The following is a 17,736-nucleotide window of genomic DNA, read 5'->3' as shown; positions in this document are numbered from 1 at the left end:
TTCAGGAGGAGATTTTGTCAATGTAAGTTTTGATTTGATCTTTCAGGTGTGTTAGCCTACAGTCATGACATCCCTCTGCCGTCACAACATATGTGTGTAATGCTATAAAATAAGTTGAGATGTAATTGTGTGTCATCAGGGTGACGGCACAGGTCTCTGCAGTATCTACAGAGGACCGTTGCAGATGAGAACTTCCGAATGAAACACTCCAGTCCAGGACTTCTGTCTATGGTAAAGCTTCAATACCCACATGCTCGCAAAAACTATATTATATTCACATAAAAAAACATCATTTTAACGGTACTGTTCGAGTCACAAGAAATGCAGAAGCATATAGCAAGTGTGTGATGTTTCATGATGTTGGATCTGTCAGGCTAACAGTGGGCCCGGGAACAAATGGCTGTCAGTTTTTTCTCACCTGCACAAAGTGTGACTGGCTGGACGGGAAGCATGTGGTCTTTGGTAAGTCGGAACAATCCAGGATTGATACGATCTCATCACTGGTCACATCTCACAACTTGTTTTGTGCCTCTTCTTGTAGGAAAAGTGGTGGACGGTTTGCTTGTCATGAGAAAGATTGAGGTGAGTCCGCATCGTACATGAGTTTCACAATACTTTAGTCTGATTTATGATTTGTGTTTATTTCATTTGTGTTTGCATAATTATTCGTATGTTTGTTTTTTTACATTTCTTACACAGAATGTACCAACGGGACCCAACAACAAGCCCAAGCTGCCCATCGTCATCTCTCAGTGTGGGGAAATGTGACGGGTTTCATCTTCTGGCATCAAACAATTTAACATTGATAAACACAAACATTTCTATTGAACATGTATTCTTTCTACATTGTTTATGGGAATGCTTTGGATCTGTTTTCTGACCAAGAAACCCAAATAAATGACACTTTTTTTTTTATAAAACTGAAACATTGATTATTTCACGTCTGTGCGAGTCTCGGTAGAGTTGATCTGACTGAGCTCAATCGTCTGGAGAGCTTTGGGTTGATGATACTGAACGAGTGCTTTACTCAATGCAAATGTGTTTTGATCGAAGCCCTATTGTCTTCTGGTCCTTACCCTAAGCCACATCCTCCTTACCCAGAATGCCCTTCCCCCGCTCCTGGACTTTGGCCCAGGGACACAAAAGCAGTCTTTCAGCTGAAGTGCAGGAGGCGTATGGGGTCAATGTTAAAGCTGTCTTTGTGTGGGACCATTAACAATAAAATCACACTTCAGCCAGGTCTCCACAAACACATCTGCATGACAAAAAGGAAGTGGCTCTTCTCATCCACGACCATTGAGTGCTTCCTTTTAAGATTCTGTGACGGAACTTAAACACGTGACACCACCATGAATTCATTCAGACGCTGTACTTCGGTTTATCGTTCATATCGTCAATAAACCGGGAGCTTTCGACTTCACTGGGAGTAACACGACAGATACCTCGCGCTCCTTTAACAGATCAACGCCTCTGTGTTCATATAAAACAAAGTTCAGACGGCATTGTGTCGTTCTGGGGTGTGGTTCTTTACATAAATATGAACCGTGAAGTGCGTCAACACATCAATCTGTGAATATCTATCATTGACTTGCGCGAGGAAATATCAATCGGAACGCTAAATTGGGCTTCGTATTCTAGGCGGTGCCAATTCCACAAAAAACCAATGACGGGCAGAGATAACGCGATTTACCAGTGATTGGCAGTACATGTAACCAATTAGCGTTCGCCGACGACGGATCGCAACACGGTCGACCAATCAGATTGAGGAATGGGTGGAGTGACGGGACAGAATATCGTCCGGCATATTCACTCAGTCCGTCCAGTTCGATCGGCAACGGGAGCGGAGAAAGTAAAGCGGAGAGCCCGAAGGCAGCAGCCCCCACCACCGCCGGCCCAGGTTACCATCTAGCACCGGGAAAACACACTAGAGAGCCGCCGCCGGCTTTACCAACAATCAAACACCATGAGCAGCGAGGTCGAGACACAGCAGCAGCCGCCGCAGCCTGCCGCCGACGCGGAGAGCCCGTCCAGCCCGGCAGCCGCAGCTTCAGCGGGGGACAAGAAGGTCATCGGTAAGCCCGTCAGGGGAACAGTGTCCCGTACTGCTGCTTTATTCGCACATTAAACGATCAACGAGTGTCCGAGGGACCGTTTCGCGAGTCGGTGATTAACGGCTTTGAGCATTTTACCTCAGAAAGATTCAGTCAGTGAAAGCGCGTTCGCGTGGCCTGTCGTGATTCCGTTTCATTTCATTAACGCTCAACGCGAGCCGAGTGGCCACACCGGTAAAGTTGCTTAAATCTCTCCGTAGTCTTCTCGGGAAAAACTTCAACTGGTTCGGACACTATAAACGTTATCTCGCCAGCCATCACATCCGCCACGACTCGCGGCCTGCCCCGCGCGCGAGCACCAACACGAGAGAACCGGTCACCGCAGTTATCGCACCGTGCAGAGAACAATGAGCCGCGGATCGGTGGCGATCAAGGCCAAGATCGAGACGCCGGTCAGACTCGCACGGCCTCGGGCCAACGGTCACCAGTGTCGGTGTTTAGTCCGAATCGATCGTGTTATTTATTGCGCCCTTTGTTTACGCGTGTCCGTCTACACCAGCGCATTCTCTTCAAGTGCCCGCCGGCCAAACACGAGTCTATTGCACGATGAGCGCATCGTGGGTTTCCAGGCCTCCCCAGCATAAAATGTCCGCCATGACGCGGGGATCATGGACGCGTCTTTTGTCTGAGCCGCGACTACAGTCGGACGCGTTTCCAGCGCATGACCTCAAATCACCGGTTCATTGTCATTTAGAACAGAAAGACCGCGCGCTGTGGTGAGCAGGAAGGATGATGATGATGATCATGATGATGGGGAGAAATGCGCTGTTTGGCTTCGGTCCGACCACATGGCTGATGCTAGTCTGCTAACTACACTTAGCATCTCGCCACTGTCACTTCCTGCAGTTACACATCACCGTGACTCTGGCGCTTTAAATCGTCGTTATGCGATCTACAGTGAAATCCCTGTTGTGTGTGTGTGTGTGTGTGTAATACAGTGTATATTTGATGGTAATGTTGTTGGCAGTTCTTTCGCTTAGCTCTTTGTGTGTTTCTAGCCTCGTGCATCATTTTAGGCTAACGAGCCACATTACAGTCGAACACAAGTCGGAGTTTGATTTCACCGTCAGACCTTTCATGGTGATGGAGTCTCTTCTGATAACAGCAGCTGTCCTCACATCACCGTCTATTTAAAGCACACAGTTGATGGTTATTTATAGAGGACACTGAATGAACTGCTCTGAGAGAAAACATGCATCGCACTGATGATGTATTGAACTTCCTCTCTTTCTCTCTCTCTTTCTAGCAACAAAAGTCCTGGGGACAGTGAAATGGTTCAATGTGAGGAACGGCTATGGTTTCATCAACAGGTAAACGACTCTGCCGGCGGAGGACTCTTGTTGGTATATAATATGTGGGTCAGGGAACATCCACAATCCTGTTAAGCCTTTACATGCTTACAAAGCCAGACCTGACTTGCACCAGCAAGCACACTGTTACGTACTTGAAATGTTTTTCTGTTTGGTTTTTCAGGAATGACACAAAGGAAGATGTCTTTGTCCACCAGGTAACTATTATTATATGACAAGTACTGTCAGCACACTTTGTTTTGGGATGTGTTCTTACAGACATTGCTCTTGTGTCCAGACGGCCATTAAGAAAAACAACCCAAGGAAATATCTTCGCAGTGTTGGGGATGGAGAAATTGTGGAGTTCGATGTTGTAGAGGGGGAGAAGGTGAGCTTTGAGGAACTGCACTGGTTGTCTGTTGAGAACCGGTTCTGTTTGGGTGTTTGTCATAGTGAACCAAACTCTGTAGAAGATGACGTGAAGCTGTATCGAGTCTTGTTTTCATTTCACCAAACCCTGAATTGATTCTGACAGATTTGAATGATGTGAGTTTAAACGCCATCCTTCACAAACATGCTGCACAACCAGTTCAACCTTATTAATAAACAGATGAACAATGCTCTCCTGTGGACCGATCCCATATGAGTCATTGCTCAATGAATCGATCGATCTAGACAGCTGGATGTGTGTCTGTTGTAGTCAGGAATCCAGTTTTCTTTGTTTGTATCTGAATGAATTCGTTTAAAGCTGTCCATTTATAACAGCATTCCTGTAGCCAGGGGTTTAGAGCATGGCATTAGCAACATCAGGGGCATGGGTTTGCACATACTTAGAAACAAATGTATAGAATAATGCAACGTAAGTCACTTTGGTTAAAAGCTTCTGCCAAATGCATAAATGCAAATTCATTTTAAGAAAGTCTTGTTCAATGGTGATGATGCTCAACGTTATTTGTTGGCTAAACAAACAAGTGTTGCCATTGTAATGCCATGAGCATGGTGGCAATCATTTGAGGCAGGAGTGCATTTTGGAGAATCTTTCGAAAATCAGATTGGTTAAATTCCCTTTCACTCAGTGAGTGCGCTTGCATGCAGTCTTACATATATGAGCTTATTAAGCATAATCGGAGTAAGGTCACGTTAAAGCATAAAGCGGTTTTCTTTCGCAGAGTTAAGGTAATAAATAGCTGACGCAAAATCTGCTCTGCATGGGTGTTTTTTTGCCCATTACTCTGATTTTGCGCTGCATGTGAACACCTTTACTGGTGTTCTGTTTTGTTTGTGCGCAGTAGTAAAAGTCCCAAACGGAGGTAATAGTAAAATAACATATAAAAGTCAGTCTGGAATCATGCAGTTGATGTAGAAACGCCAGAATGAAGAACTATTTTTGCATATGCAGGTACTGCGGACATGAGAAGAGATATAAACAAAAAGCTCCTGACCGGTTTCCTGCATTTTTAATGACTCGCGTGAGCAACTCTCAAACTTTCATGTAAACGTGGTTTCTTGCGCAGCGGGGTTTATTACTATGATTTTAAACGTGTGAAAACAGGTTTCTTTTAAAGCTGACGTTTGATAGATATCGGTTTATTTTGTGCATGTAAATGCACTCTTGTTCAGCTGTGTGTCGAGATAAAGCCTTTAGTCTGCATGCACACCAAATGTGCACTGATTGAATGAGCAGATATTTGATATGTGCTTTATCTTCACTCTCTTAGGGCGCTGAGGCAGCCAATGTTACAGGCCCGGGAGGAGTCCCTGTGCAGGGGAGCAAGTACGCAGCTGACAGGAACCGCTACAGGCGTTACCCACGCAGGAGGGCACCCCCTCGCGACTACCCTAGCGATGGAGAAGGGGAGAGCCAGGAGAAGAGGGAGGAAGGAGACAGTGCCCCCGAGGGCGACATGCAGCAACAGCAGCGGAGACCCACCTACCCCGGCAGACGCCGCTACCCCCCGTACTTTGTGCGCAGGCGCTACGGCAGACGCCCCCCTTACTCCAACACACCCCAGAGAGGAGACATGACTGAGGTGAGTGCTGGGAATTGAGATTAGTCACTGGTTTCCAGGAGTCTGTTCATGATGTCCCAGTAGAACTTCAACGTTAAACCAGGAGAGAGAGAGAGAAATGATCCTCTACATGTTTTTGATCTGATGGGTTGTTATTGACTTTCCAGGGCGGGGAAGTTGATGAGATCCAAGGTGGTCCAGACCAGGTCAACAAACCAATGAGGCAGAACTACAGAGGCTTCCGACCAAGTTTCAGATCAAGGTTTGTATGTTGTCTTGACAGGTACTGAGTGACGGTCTGTCCTGTAACGAGGGCTGAGAAATATGTGAAACCGTCGTAATTGATTTGCTTTTTGGTCAGAATGTTTTCAAAAGGTTTTGTAGTGGCTAACTGTTAGAGCATTTAAGGGGGCGAGTTCAAAGTGAACGAATTTGAAAACTGACAGTTAGCCTCAGAAGAGACTGTGGGAGTTTACATTGTTCAGACTGATGAAAACTGTGTGTGTTCTTACGTGAACTCTTGTGTTCACAGGGGTCCGCCGCGTCCCCGGCCTGCCCGAGAAGGGGGTGAGGAGGAGGAGGAGGAGAAGGAGAATCAGGGCGAGGGCGGGGAGAGCCAAGAGCCCCGTCAGCGCCGCTACCGCCGCAACTTCAACTACCGCCGCAGACGACCCCAGGGCAACAAGCCTCAGGATGGCAAGGACAACAAAGAAGCCGACGCATCAACTGAGAAATCGGCCGCTCCCGAAGCCCAACAGGGCGGAGCCGATTAACCGCCACCGGCTTGACCATCTGCACCATCTTGCCGGGTCAGTGCTCGATCACTTTCTGTACATCACATGTCATCATGGTTCAGTTTGCTATGTGAAAATGTATGTGGGTCATAAACCCACGTGACGAGAGCGAGATGATGATGCTTATGCATCATACTGGTCTTGTAAAGTGATGAATCTGACTCCTTTGCATTTTCTTTGTCTTTGCAGTATTGTCAAGAAGAAACATCTGAAGATCTGAGCAATAAGAAACAGATATGACTCGTCGATTGTCTAAGCTTGCAAAAATGCAATTCGACCAGATTACCACCGATTGCCTGCAGACTCTATGCAGACCTGTTTTTTTTTCCATTATTTTTATGTGACAGCTAAAAGTTTTGGGGAAACAGCAGATTGTTTTTCTAAATCGGTCTTAAGTTTTTACACCAAATGGTTTTTAAAAGTAATTTGATATCTGGTCAGTTTGACATTTTTAAATAACTTTTTATGTATCCAAACATGAATTTTAACAAAAGCAAGCTCAAATAAAACCAGAAGCAGTTCCTGTAGTATGCCTCTTGTTTGTTGATTTACACACGCGCACACACTTCTGGTAAACATGATGGTCTTTCTTGTCAGACGTCTGTCTCTTTGCGCAGTCGCTCCATGCGCTGTATGTTGCTTGCCATGTCCGTGTGGTTAGTGATCTGAGTGGCACAGTTGGCAGGAAACCAGCCCTTCTCCCCATCTCTCATTCGCTCGCCATGACACCAGCCTACAGGCACAACCAATCACGTTACATGTGACCATTTACACAACGAACAGCTCAGCGGGTATTAATTGAATGTGAACTGTGCTGACCTTCCACCTCCTGCAGGACTATGACCAGCTCGGCCTGCTGTAGACTCAGCTCATCTGGAGCTTTGGGCAGGTACGCTTTAGTGGCTTCATACTGCGGCAGCACTTAACAAAGCAAAGCCAGCGAGTGATTCATACTGAACAGTGACACACAACCAGTGATGTTGACAGGGACTCACCATCATCAGTGATGCTCTTGTGGTGCTTGAGATTACAGAGAGCAGTAACCCAGCGAGCTCTGTCCAGTCTACAACACATTACAACCAGTGTTCAAAGATCAATGAAACAGCATTTTGTCAATTACAACTTACAGGGGCTGGCAGATATTGATGTGTGTTTGTGTTAACTCTTCGTTTAAATGACAACATGTGTACTCAGAAATGAAATGTTCATATTAATTTAGCGGACACTATCCAAAGCATCTTACAGTTGAGGAAAATCAGCAGCGATTCATCTCAAGTAGGTTATAAACACAAGAAATGCCAGTTATACAAAGTTTCAGCAGACAATCAAATACACAATTCCTGTTTAAAATGAGTCTGAGACAGAGAACATAATTGTCTTTCATCATTTGTGTTGTTGAATTCTATTTAAAATCATGAGTGTGATGATGTTTGGGTGGGAATGAGGCACACGGGTTACCTGCTTTCAGCCACGAGTGTCATGTGTTCAGAGCGGCCGTCACTGTTGGGATTCATGAGCAGTTTCAGAATGAGTTTAGAGTCGCTCAACTCCTCCTGTACGCTCACATTCTCCTGAGTGGCATAATCCAACACCACGTAACTCTCCTCGCTGCACAAAAACACATCAACAGAGTGAGCCACATCACGGTCATCTGCTTCCTCACAGGCCGACAGTGAAGCAGACGGGACTCTGACCTCTTTCTCTTGGTGACGATGAGCACGTCATTGAAGAGGAACAGAATACAGCTCCTGTAACTGAAAGCTTTCTTGAAGAGACTCAGATCTTCATTGTACACAGCCAGCTCTCCGCTCTTCTTCAGCCAGCGTGATGATGACACCAGTGGGAACGGCTGACATCACACACACACACACAACATTGCCGTCACATGAAACGACACTTCTGTTATTGTTGCAGACATGATCTCATGTCAGTGTTGTACCTTGATTTTGCCAAAGTCCATCTGTTTCTGGATGGTGTACATCTGTTCTGTTCTCTCCATTCTCCGCGCTCCATCATTACAGCTCTTCACCAGCTGTCACAGAAACAAGCACAACATTCATATTCATCTTTTGTTTCTCTATTGTCATCATTACATGTGCTGAAAAACAATGGACTCAGACTGACAGATCAACAGGTTTTTCTTAATTTGAATGAAATCTTTTCCACCGATCTGTTTTTAGGCAAGCATGAACAATAATGCGACATGGGTTTTTAAGGGTAATCTGACCAAACAAAAACACTTTTCACAAGCTAACTCATGCACATGCACACACACACACAGTACCTTACTGATAGCTTTCAGAGCCCAGAGGGAAGCAAAGTGTTCTGCTGTATTTTTAGGGCTCTTCTGACAGACAGTCTGTGTCAAGAATAAAGACAAGACAAGAATAAATCAACAGACATACATGATGTTGCGAATGTTATCCGCACCTAACTGTGTTTAAGATCAACATTTACACCTGCTGGATCATCTGAAACATGACATTTACATTTACATTTAACATTTATTCATTTGGCAGATGCTTTTATCCAAAGCGACTTACAAGTAGTTTTTATACAGTGTCACATTACTGCAGAGCAATCAGGGGTAAGGTGTCTTGCTCAAGGGCCCTTCAGTCATGACCTGCTGGCACTGAGATTAGAACCAGCAACCTTCTGATCACAAGCCCAACGCTCTGACCACCAGGCCACAACTGACAGTTGTTACAAACTATACATTCAATTACTATTGTTTTCTCTACGAAAACAAATCAAGACTTCTCACTGACACCCCATTCGAGTGCGATATACCTAGCTGGTGAAACACATATCAATTTTAAGAAGCACATTTTTCATCCGTACTCGTGGTGTAGTGTTGGGCAATATTCTCTTTAATCGTTTGATCGCCAGCCTGTGGATCGTCGATTCACTATAGTAACGAGGTGTGGGGCAATTTCTGCATTTCTCTATGACAAGCTGGATTTGTGGAGAAAAACAGAAGCTTACGTGGCTAGAAAATACTCGCGTGTGACTGCAATAAGCATTCTATCAGTGCTCAGGTTTTAAACCCTCACACGCATAGCAATTCCTGCAAAGAAAAAGAAAAACCCAGGCAGCACGCATCACAAGCTCTCGTGTGCGGAAAACTCAAACCCTGCACATTAAGAACTCTCATAGCGTGAGGAAACGCCCCACAAGCTCATGCATGAAGAAATTTGCAATGCTTCTTGTAATATTAATTTGCAACATATATTGGCAAACAGCAAACTATCGTCTATTCAGCTAATTAGCGATATGTCTGAGCACCGTCGATACACTAGAATCATCAATCGGAACCACACTATCATGATCTTATGTGCAGGTGCACGTCCAGCTGATGCAGTCGCCCTTTCAGTTCACGTGAACATCATCAACGTGTCAAATGTTCAACGTTGAGGGGTTTGTCCACAGCATAATTCCAGAGGAACCCATTCGATCTGGAGTATCAATACCATAGAGATCTCTTGTTGTATGATTCATTCTGTTTATGAAGAAGCGTGCAGAATGAATTCTGCTGCAGTGATGATAAAACAATAACATGATGCTCTGCATGTGCGTGTTTGAAGCAGATGTGGACGAGTGTGCGTTTCTCACATCCATGAGCAGAGGCAGACGGGTCACTCTCTGCATGGGTAAGATGAGGAAAGAGATCATGGGCAGACCTCCGCATTCCTCACTGCTTTCAATCTGCTTCAGAGTCTCTCGAAACGCACTGTTAGACGTGCTGAAAAACACACATTAACAAATCATTACACCAAACGGCATTCTTGTCATGTTTCAACTTTGTGTTTGGCCTTTTAAAACCATATCAAGACGGTCTTTTATTAGTTACGATTCAAATACTTTTCAAATCATTATTTCACGTGTAGTAAGAGCATTATCCATCACATACTTGCTATACATACTGTAGACATGTGTGTTAGGCGTGTCTTACAGTAGTTTCTGGAGGGTTCTCTGCTGGAAGGTCTCATTGGAGCAGTAGATGATGTAAGGTTCAAAGTGAAGACTGGCGTGATTCTTTACGATGTCACTGATGTCCTGGATCAGAGGATGTTTTTGGTGACGCTTTTCCAGATCCTGAAAAAAGCTGACACGTGCACACAATATCTGCTTAACACTCATACAGACGTGTCTTACTTCAACAGTGCCTGCCATCCAGAACCGCTCACACAAATAACCAAAAAAAAGAACCAATCCATTAACATGAACAAACCAACAACGAACACTTACATTTCTTCATCTATGTTGAAGATATTTGCCACGTTTCTTTGAATGAATCATTAACACTTATGCTGACTTCAACTAACATGAACAAAGGATCATGCAGTAAATTGTTATTTCATTAAAACTAAATATGATTGTGGGGCAATAGATAAAGACAAACATTAACAATCATTCATATTAATGTCTGTGGTAGTTTGGATGAATGTTTTCTGTCCAGCAGAGGGCACACACTTCACTGCCTGAAGCTCTTCTCTAAACACCATCATGTGCTATCGGCTCATTCAACATTCACACCGTCAGGGCAACAGTCAGTCACTCTCAAATCTCAATACTAGAGTGATTCTCATCATAAACTCAATCCCACAATCCATCAGACACATCACTGTGTGTGTGAATTGACATAATAAAAGCCACTCTGAGTTTCTGTGCAACAGGTTAAGTGTGTGTGTGTGTGTGTGAAAGACATGAAGCCTGTTAAACCAGTTTAACCAGCGAGTTTCAACACGTCCAGCGCTGCAGATACACACATCTCTATACAGACATATGAAGAATGAACTCAGGACTCCAGCGTTCCCTCTCATGTTCAGCTCTGGTCATGTGTGTAAAGTGAATGTAAACAGTGTCAGCTCACGGAGTGAATCAGTGCATTACAGTGACCTTCGTCTGTCTCTATTCATAAACAACAACACACATGCACACGTATGTTAGGGTTTATTTCCAAAATAAGATAAGTGCGCATGCCAATTCATATCAATCAAACTGCAGTTGCTTTGTTTTGATTAAATCCACAATAACCTTATAAAAAACATGAAAGCAGTTATCGCCTTTTGGAAACAAACTCTTCTTCATATGTACTTGTTCTTATATACTTAGATATTAGTTTGGCAATATAGTCTTCAAAATAACCGTGAGCAAACCTGGAAGATAAGAAGAATAGACTGTTGTGATGTTTTCTTAATCCCAATAACGTCTGATGAGTTTATGATCATAATGAAGCCTGCTCACTCATTTCAGACAGAAAATGTTCTTGCTCATCTACATTTCCACTTTAGAAAGATTAGACGATTCAAAAACAGTGAAAAGGTCAAGTAAGGGATTACTCTCTACTTCTGATGCAGTTGAACTAAATCATGTGAAATATATTCAATAGTGGAAACGAAAAAAAAGTGGATGAGTAGCAATTTTTTATTACTGAACTCGGACAAAACTGAGGTGTTACTTATCGGACCGAAAACCGCCCTACGTAACAACCAAGAATACTGCTTAACTATTAATGGATGTTCCATAAAACCCTCATCTTCAGCTAAGAATCTTGGCTTTATATTCGATAGTACTCTGTCATTTGAGAACCAGGTCGCCAACACCTGTAAAATTGCGTTTTTCGATCTTAAAAATATATCTAAACTACGTCATATGCTGTCATCATAAGATGCAGAGAAGCTTATACATGCCTTTATGACATCAAGACTAGATTACTGTAATGCACTATTAGGTGGTTGCCCTGCAGGCCTATTATAAAAACTCCAACTGGTCCAAAATGCGTCAGCTCGAGTTCTTACACGTACAAAAAAGTATGAGCATATTAGCCCGGTTCTGTCAACCTTGCACTGGTTACCTATAAAGCATCGCATAAATTTTAAAATCTTGCTTATTACCTATAAAGCCTTGCATGGTTTAGCTCCTCACTACTTGAGAGAACTTCTTACGTATTATAGTCCATCACGTGCACTACGCTCTCAGGTGTCAGGTCAGTTGGTAATACCTAGAATTTCAAAATCAAGTGCAGGCGGCAGATCCTTTTCTTATCTAGCGCCTAAACTTTGGAACAGTCTTCCCTGCACTGTCCGGGAGGCAGACACACTCTGTCAGTTTAAATCTAGACTAAAGACGCATCTTTTTAATCTTGCATACACTACACTATCACAATATATATATTACAAAGATCTAGGCTGCACTAGTTAGATCAACCGGAACCAGGGACACTTCCAATAACAACTGATGCATTTGTTGCATCAAAGAGTGCAGAACAGTACTCTACTCTCAGCCAGTCTTGTCTCATTGTTCCAAGGTTCCAAGAGCGGAGCGGGCAGGGCGCAATCCATTCCCAGACCTGACAAATGCTGGACGAAGGAAGTGACGTCCCTACAAAACTTCAGCCACTATTAGATTATTAATGATAATTTTAAATCTAACTTTGTTTTTTATTTTGCCTTGTTGTGCAAGCACTGTTGAGCTTGTGCAGAGGCAGCAGTTTTTGCCAGAGGGGAACTGGAATCCCCTGGTTAGGCCTGGTTTCCCTCCGAGGTTTTCTTTCTCCTCCAAAGGAGTTTTGGGTTCCTCGCCACCGTTTGCATACTGTTCTGCACTGTTTGCCTGGCCGGGGGGGCTGCTAGAATTTGGTTGTCTTATTTAATTAACACTGCATATAGGAATTTATAGTCCGTCTGATATTTGACCTGTGTTTTGTCTTCCATAACCTTTTATGTTTTACTTATAGTCAATGTTTTCTTGTACAGCTGCTTTGTAACAATGAAAATTGTAAAAAGCGCTATATAAATAAAGCTGACTTGACTTGACTTGACATCAACATTCAAAGTTTCATGTCTTTCCTTGAATCATTTCTAGTCAAGGTTGATGTAAGATATAGAAAATAATGAAATCTGTACAGTGATCTTATTACACTAATGAATATGTCCTTAGTAACTAGAGTAACTTCCCCAACACTGTTCACCAATAACCTTTAGTTTACCCCAATGAAACGTCTATATACATACAGCTCTATAGCATTGTCTGCTCAGCAACAATGGAGAAATGTAAATGTTTCACTGGTTGGATGTAAGAGTGTCTCATGTTTGTCTGGATATCTGGATTTGAATGAGCAGTGCTGGAGTCTGTTCCAGCAAACACAATGAAGCCCACCTGTGAGCTCATGTCTTTCTTCTGGATTCATCTCAGACTTTAAGAGTCGGTCTCAATCTGACTCTGTGTAACTGTATAACACAAATATAGTGTTATGGGATGTGCTGAACGAGACATGAGGACTTGTGTCTCTGAAGGGAAGGTGACTGTATGCCAATTTAAGAGCTTTTTGTGTCATCTGCACGTCTCATGTATTTTCTGATAACATAAGTAGAGATGAAAGTGTTTGGTACCGTTTGCTGATGTCCATGATGACGGAAATGTTGGAGAAGAGGTGATGATGTTCTATAGCGGTCATAGTCTTCCTTAAATCCACGCTGTCTTTAAAATGCCGGATGAGAATACTGACACTGTGCAGGTATGAATATTCTGATGTGATGATCTCAAAGATGGCCTGCACACACACACACACAACCAAGAGTGCAACACATGTGAACCAGACAAAAAGGTCCTGTGTCCCGAATCACACACTGTGTGTGTTAACAGCGCTCTCACACGTGACGTCACAGGAGATCTATCTATCTTACTGTCATATATTTGATTGATAGAGACATACGCTGTGCTTTTAAGAAGGCACACAGTGATCTGGACAATCATTCGGATGTTGATGATGCCGATAGGAGGCATGTGAGAGATGTGTGTCTGGGTGTGTCTGTGTGTGCATGAGCTGGACTTTAGTGTTTACACAAAAGAGAACTCGACTCTCTGACAAAAAACATATAAAGCACTCGCTTCCCATTACATTACACTCGACGTTTCTCAGGGTGACCGTAATGTGGACAGGGAACACACACTTACCTCTTGTCTTTTACGTTCCTCAGGGCTGATGATGTCCAGAATGCCCATTTCCTTCACCTGAGAAAAGAAAAGCTCCGTCACACACACGTGGTCTGCAGTACTGGAGACATGTATGTGATGTCCCACACCTGACATAACTGACTCCAGGTGATGTACGCTGCTCTGTAGTTCTTCACCACGATCCTCTGATCCTGCTCAGCGGCTTCAGTCGGACTCAACTCGTCGTCTTCTGTGGTCACCTGATTGGAGTTCAGCCCTCTCTCTCTGATCTCCTGATAGAACTGTGGCTCTGTGTCAACAACATCATCCACATCATGCTTCTGAACACACACACGCACAGCATCCTGGCACTGTCAGAATAAAGCACTTCATGAAGAGTACCAACCATCTTTAAAGGATCCGGCCTGTTTTCGGTTTCGGAGTCTGCCCAGTGTTCTCTGTGATAAAACACATCACAACTTTCATTTCGATCCAATGTTCATTTTCTAAAATGCTAAACGCTTTTGCTAGAGATGTGTCATTACCCCCCCACCCCCCCCCCCACACACACACACACACACAGAATAAAATGTGACAAAAACTCTTCTGACAGTCTGAATACGAAGCACAGTGATTGGATTTTTCCTTCACACAGACTGTAGACATGACATCATCTTTAACACACCGTCCACACATCTAGTGTGAATGTGCTTAAGGAGGACATGGACCGGTCTAAAGCGACGGTCGGTAAACTCGCCTTGCGTCCTGATTTGGCGGGTTGCTTGGAGCTCATCGTCACGTCCTCACTGACAGGAGGCAGAAGGTCTGTTTGGTCTCCGCATGTCAAAGCCTCGAGGTTCAGACTGGTGACGGCGGCGCGGTAGGATTTATTTCTGCGGTTTCTCCTGAACGAGGAGCCGTCGCCTCCATCGCTGTCGTAGTCTTCCCAGGACAGATCCTTGACCGGCAGGGTCACCACGGTGGTGTGATTGCGGTGTTTCGGGCGGCTGGACACCGCCAGGTTCTTGGGAATGAGCTGCTGCGTGCCCCGGCGTCGGGCGGCCTGGCTCTGGGTGCTGAGAACTACAGGTGTTCTCCTGTCCCGCTCCGGTGAATCGGCTCTGGACAGATCCACGCTGGAGGCTGACCGTGCGGACGCTGGCTCCAGCTGAAGGACGGAAGAGAAGCGTTTCTCTGACAGCAGCAGGTCCCTTCGGTCATCTGTCACGGATCCGTCAGACATTTTCTTTCTTTCAAGAGCTCTCTGGCCAACCTGTGCATAACAACAAGAAGAAGCAAGAAGAACCATGATGTCTGAATCCATCTGATGTTAGTGAGCGAACGGGTCAAATGCAGGAACACACAATCCACTGCCTGAGCCTGGCCAATCAGAATCAAGTCTAAATGTGACGTCATGATGCCACTCCGTTCAGATACACACACACATTAATCAGAAGAAAATAAATAAGAATGACAATTGAATTTCTGACTGAACACGTGCTCGTCGGTCATTATATTTTTCCCACAAACACCTGATCGTTTCCACATATTTCATTTTGTGTTTTCCCCGTGACAATATAACACGCTTTTGAAATGAGATATGATCATTGACGGGAGAGTTATGAGGTTATTATTACGGACTTTCACGATAATGCGAGTCTCTCGTTGAGCTCAGACCGGACATGCTTAACATCTCGCGCACATTCACTGAACTTCACTCCCAGATTGAACACTGAACACTGAACACTGTCTTACCTGTGTAATGTCACATGCACCGCGGTGATTCGCATGTATGTGATAATGAACATGTGATTTTCGTCAGAAAGAGTTTAGCAGCACATTCCTCCGAGTCACATCTGAGTGCGATACGTCACGTCACAGCACAGCAGCAGGTGAGTGACGCCAAAGACGGTGGACGTTCACAAGACGCCGCACTTCTGTCACTGCGAATGAGGGGAAAGTGCAACGCCTTCCAGTTAAAAGAGCCAATCACTGATCGTTCAAGGCAGCCATATGGGGAGGAGCTGTGTCCTGAAATCACTGCCCGGAAGCGTCACAAATAAAGGTGCGGAGTGTGGTTACTTTTCTTAAACGCCCATCGACCAAAGCACTTATTATACCTCATCCCTTTTATTTCTTTTCACAGAAACGTGTTTTTAATGACGAATGCAAGTGCTCGGACAGAAGGATGAAAGTGTTCAATTGTTCAAATGTTTTGTCATTTCTGCACATTATTCTGCTTGCACCATCTGCTGGTGAAATGCGGTACTTGCATTTAGAATACACAGTTCAGCAGCTCTTCAGGTGAACATTTATAAATAATAACGTTTAGGAATGGCCAACTTTTCTTATTAACCTTCTTTTCGACGGTGTTAAAGTAAAGACACAAATTCAAAATTCTCTCATGTGGTTGGTTGTAGGCCTATGGGACCTTTTCTTTAGTGAAAAAGAAATGAAAACAACAGTTGTTTTAAATAAACCCCGAAATGGTCACAATTAAAGAAAAAAAAATGAATATCATGTAAATTCACAGAATAAAAACTCAATTTTGACAACATAGAGAACCTTTTCAAGTAAGAATAATTTCACAGACACAAACTGTTACTTAAACTTTTATTAAATGACATTTGTAATTGGGAAAACGATTAAAGTTTACAATGACAGACTGCCAGGGCGATATGAGGAAATACACAGAAACTGACCGTCATTACTTCCAGGACAGTAATCCGCTCTAAAACATGGAGGATGTATAAATAGAAAATCTTCTAATGGCAATGACATTATGGCATCTGATGAACGAAAGCAGAATGTTCCCAAGCTGAAAGAAGTCATTCATGTCTTTCTCTTACACTCTTAACTGAATTGAACAGACACTCAAAACACATCGACTCTGGCCATAACACACACACACACACACACGAACCATACGTACACATCCACATCCATCACTCTAAATATATGAACAGATATAGGAGTCTACAATCGACGAAGATGTGATGTGTTTTCAGGATGAAATATCTGTTTACTGCTTTATTCTGGGGACTGAAGAACATTCATCACAACCATCCCCCTGTAAACTCTTCTCAGCGAAGCAAGAGAGAACGATATATGACCTTCACTCATCATCATCATCATCATCATCATCATCATCATCAGTCATCTGATATGTTCAGACTCACGGTGTTCAATGACGCCACCTTCTGGACAATATGTCAAACTGAAACGACTCGCCCTTCTATGATTTAGTGTTAGAAGTTGACTTACTAAATCTATCAACTACCTAAAATAGCTTGAAAGTTTTTTTTTGCCTTTTACGGTATATATACATTTATATATCATGAGGGCATAATCATTATCCATACGTTCACATATGTAAAATTCAGTTAGCAAAAGGAATCTATGTAAGAAATAAAGAAGTGTATGGTACATTGATCATATTTTATAGATTATGAGCACGTGAAATACCAAAATAAGATGTATACAAGCCAATGTATGTGTCGTTACCTATGTAGACATTCAATACTACTAGCCAGCCGAAGTGAGCTTGTGTGTGAAGGGTAAAGCCGACGGGTTACATAAGACCCTGTGATTTCTT

The 17,736-nt window shown here is 43.6% G+C and overlaps 3 protein-coding genes across 3 annotated transcripts; 2 read left to right on the top strand and 1 right to left on the bottom strand.

Annotated features, from left to right (window-relative positions):
- Position 1: 1 nt before the first annotated feature.
- ppih (peptidylprolyl isomerase H (cyclophilin H)) lies at positions 2 to 893 on the top strand (the record flags this gene model as incomplete). Its single annotated transcript, XM_079467096.1, is given in 7 exon segments — positions 2 to 22; positions 140 to 176; positions 179 to 231; positions 374 to 382; positions 384 to 462; positions 542 to 582; positions 700 to 893. Coding segments are annotated over 7 exon segments (309 nt in total), but the record flags the coding sequence as incomplete, so codon positions are not given.
- A 464-nt stretch (positions 894 to 1,357) lies between these two features.
- ybx1 (Y box binding protein 1) lies at positions 1,358 to 6,730 on the top strand. Its single transcript, XM_079467122.1, has 8 exons — positions 1,358 to 2,072; positions 3,358 to 3,421; positions 3,585 to 3,618; positions 3,699 to 3,788; positions 5,119 to 5,430; positions 5,577 to 5,671; positions 5,942 to 6,218; positions 6,393 to 6,730. Exons 1-7 carry the CDS (start codon positions 1,964 to 1,966, stop codon positions 6,180 to 6,182), a joined length of 945 nt encoding a protein of 314 aa, XP_079323248.1. The 5' UTR covers positions 1,358 to 1,963; the 3' UTR covers positions 6,183 to 6,218; positions 6,393 to 6,730.
- arhgef16 (Rho guanine nucleotide exchange factor (GEF) 16) lies at positions 6,588 to 16,174 on the bottom strand. The gene is made up of 15 exons (XM_079467121.1): positions 15,897 to 16,174; positions 14,899 to 15,414; positions 14,548 to 14,599; positions 14,291 to 14,451; positions 14,163 to 14,219; positions 13,598 to 13,758; positions 10,156 to 10,308; positions 9,816 to 9,945; positions 8,488 to 8,562; positions 8,143 to 8,235; positions 7,898 to 8,052; positions 7,662 to 7,811; positions 7,199 to 7,266; positions 7,023 to 7,124; positions 6,588 to 6,936 (listed from the first exon to the last, which is right to left on the bottom strand). Exons 2-15 carry the CDS (start codon positions 15,382 to 15,384, stop codon positions 6,797 to 6,799), a joined length of 1,983 nt encoding a protein of 660 aa, XP_079323247.1. The 5' UTR covers positions 15,385 to 15,414; positions 15,897 to 16,174; the 3' UTR covers positions 6,588 to 6,796.
- Between the last annotated feature and the right edge of the window lie 1,562 nt (positions 16,175 to 17,736).

The sequence above is a fragment of the Barbatula barbatula genome (genome assembly GCF_947034865.1).
Source record: "Barbatula barbatula genome assembly, chromosome: 11".
In the NCBI taxonomy this organism is placed as follows: domain Eukaryota; kingdom Metazoa; phylum Chordata; class Actinopteri; order Cypriniformes; family Nemacheilidae; genus Barbatula; species Barbatula barbatula.
The sequence above is the reverse complement of the archived record's forward strand: the minus strand, read 5'-3'. Positions and strand labels throughout refer to the sequence as shown.

Bases quoted from the DNA above. Each gene is read 5' to 3' on its own strand.
- arhgef16 (XM_079467121.1), bottom strand. From the start codon at position 15,384: ATGTCTGACGGATCCGTGACAGATGACCGAAGGGACCTGCTGCTGTCA. The intron at 8,236-8,487 runs GTACTGTGTGTG...TTTCTGTGACAG, and splicing joins CTCTGAAAGCTATCAGTAAG to CTGGTGAAGAGCTGTAATGA. The intron at 7,125-7,198 runs GTGAGTCCCTGT...TGCTTTGTTAAG, and splicing joins CAAGAGCATCACTGATGATG to TGCTGCCGCAGTATGAAGCC.
- ybx1 (XM_079467122.1), top strand. From the start codon at position 1,964: ATGAGCAGCGAGGTCGAGACACAGCAGCAGCCGCCGCAGCCTGCCGCC. The intron at 3,422-3,584 runs GTAAACGACTCT...TTGGTTTTTCAG, and splicing joins GGCTATGGTTTCATCAACAG to GAATGACACAAAGGAAGATG. The intron at 3,789-5,118 runs GTGAGCTTTGAG...TCACTCTCTTAG, and splicing joins ATGTTGTAGAGGGGGAGAAG to GGCGCTGAGGCAGCCAATGT.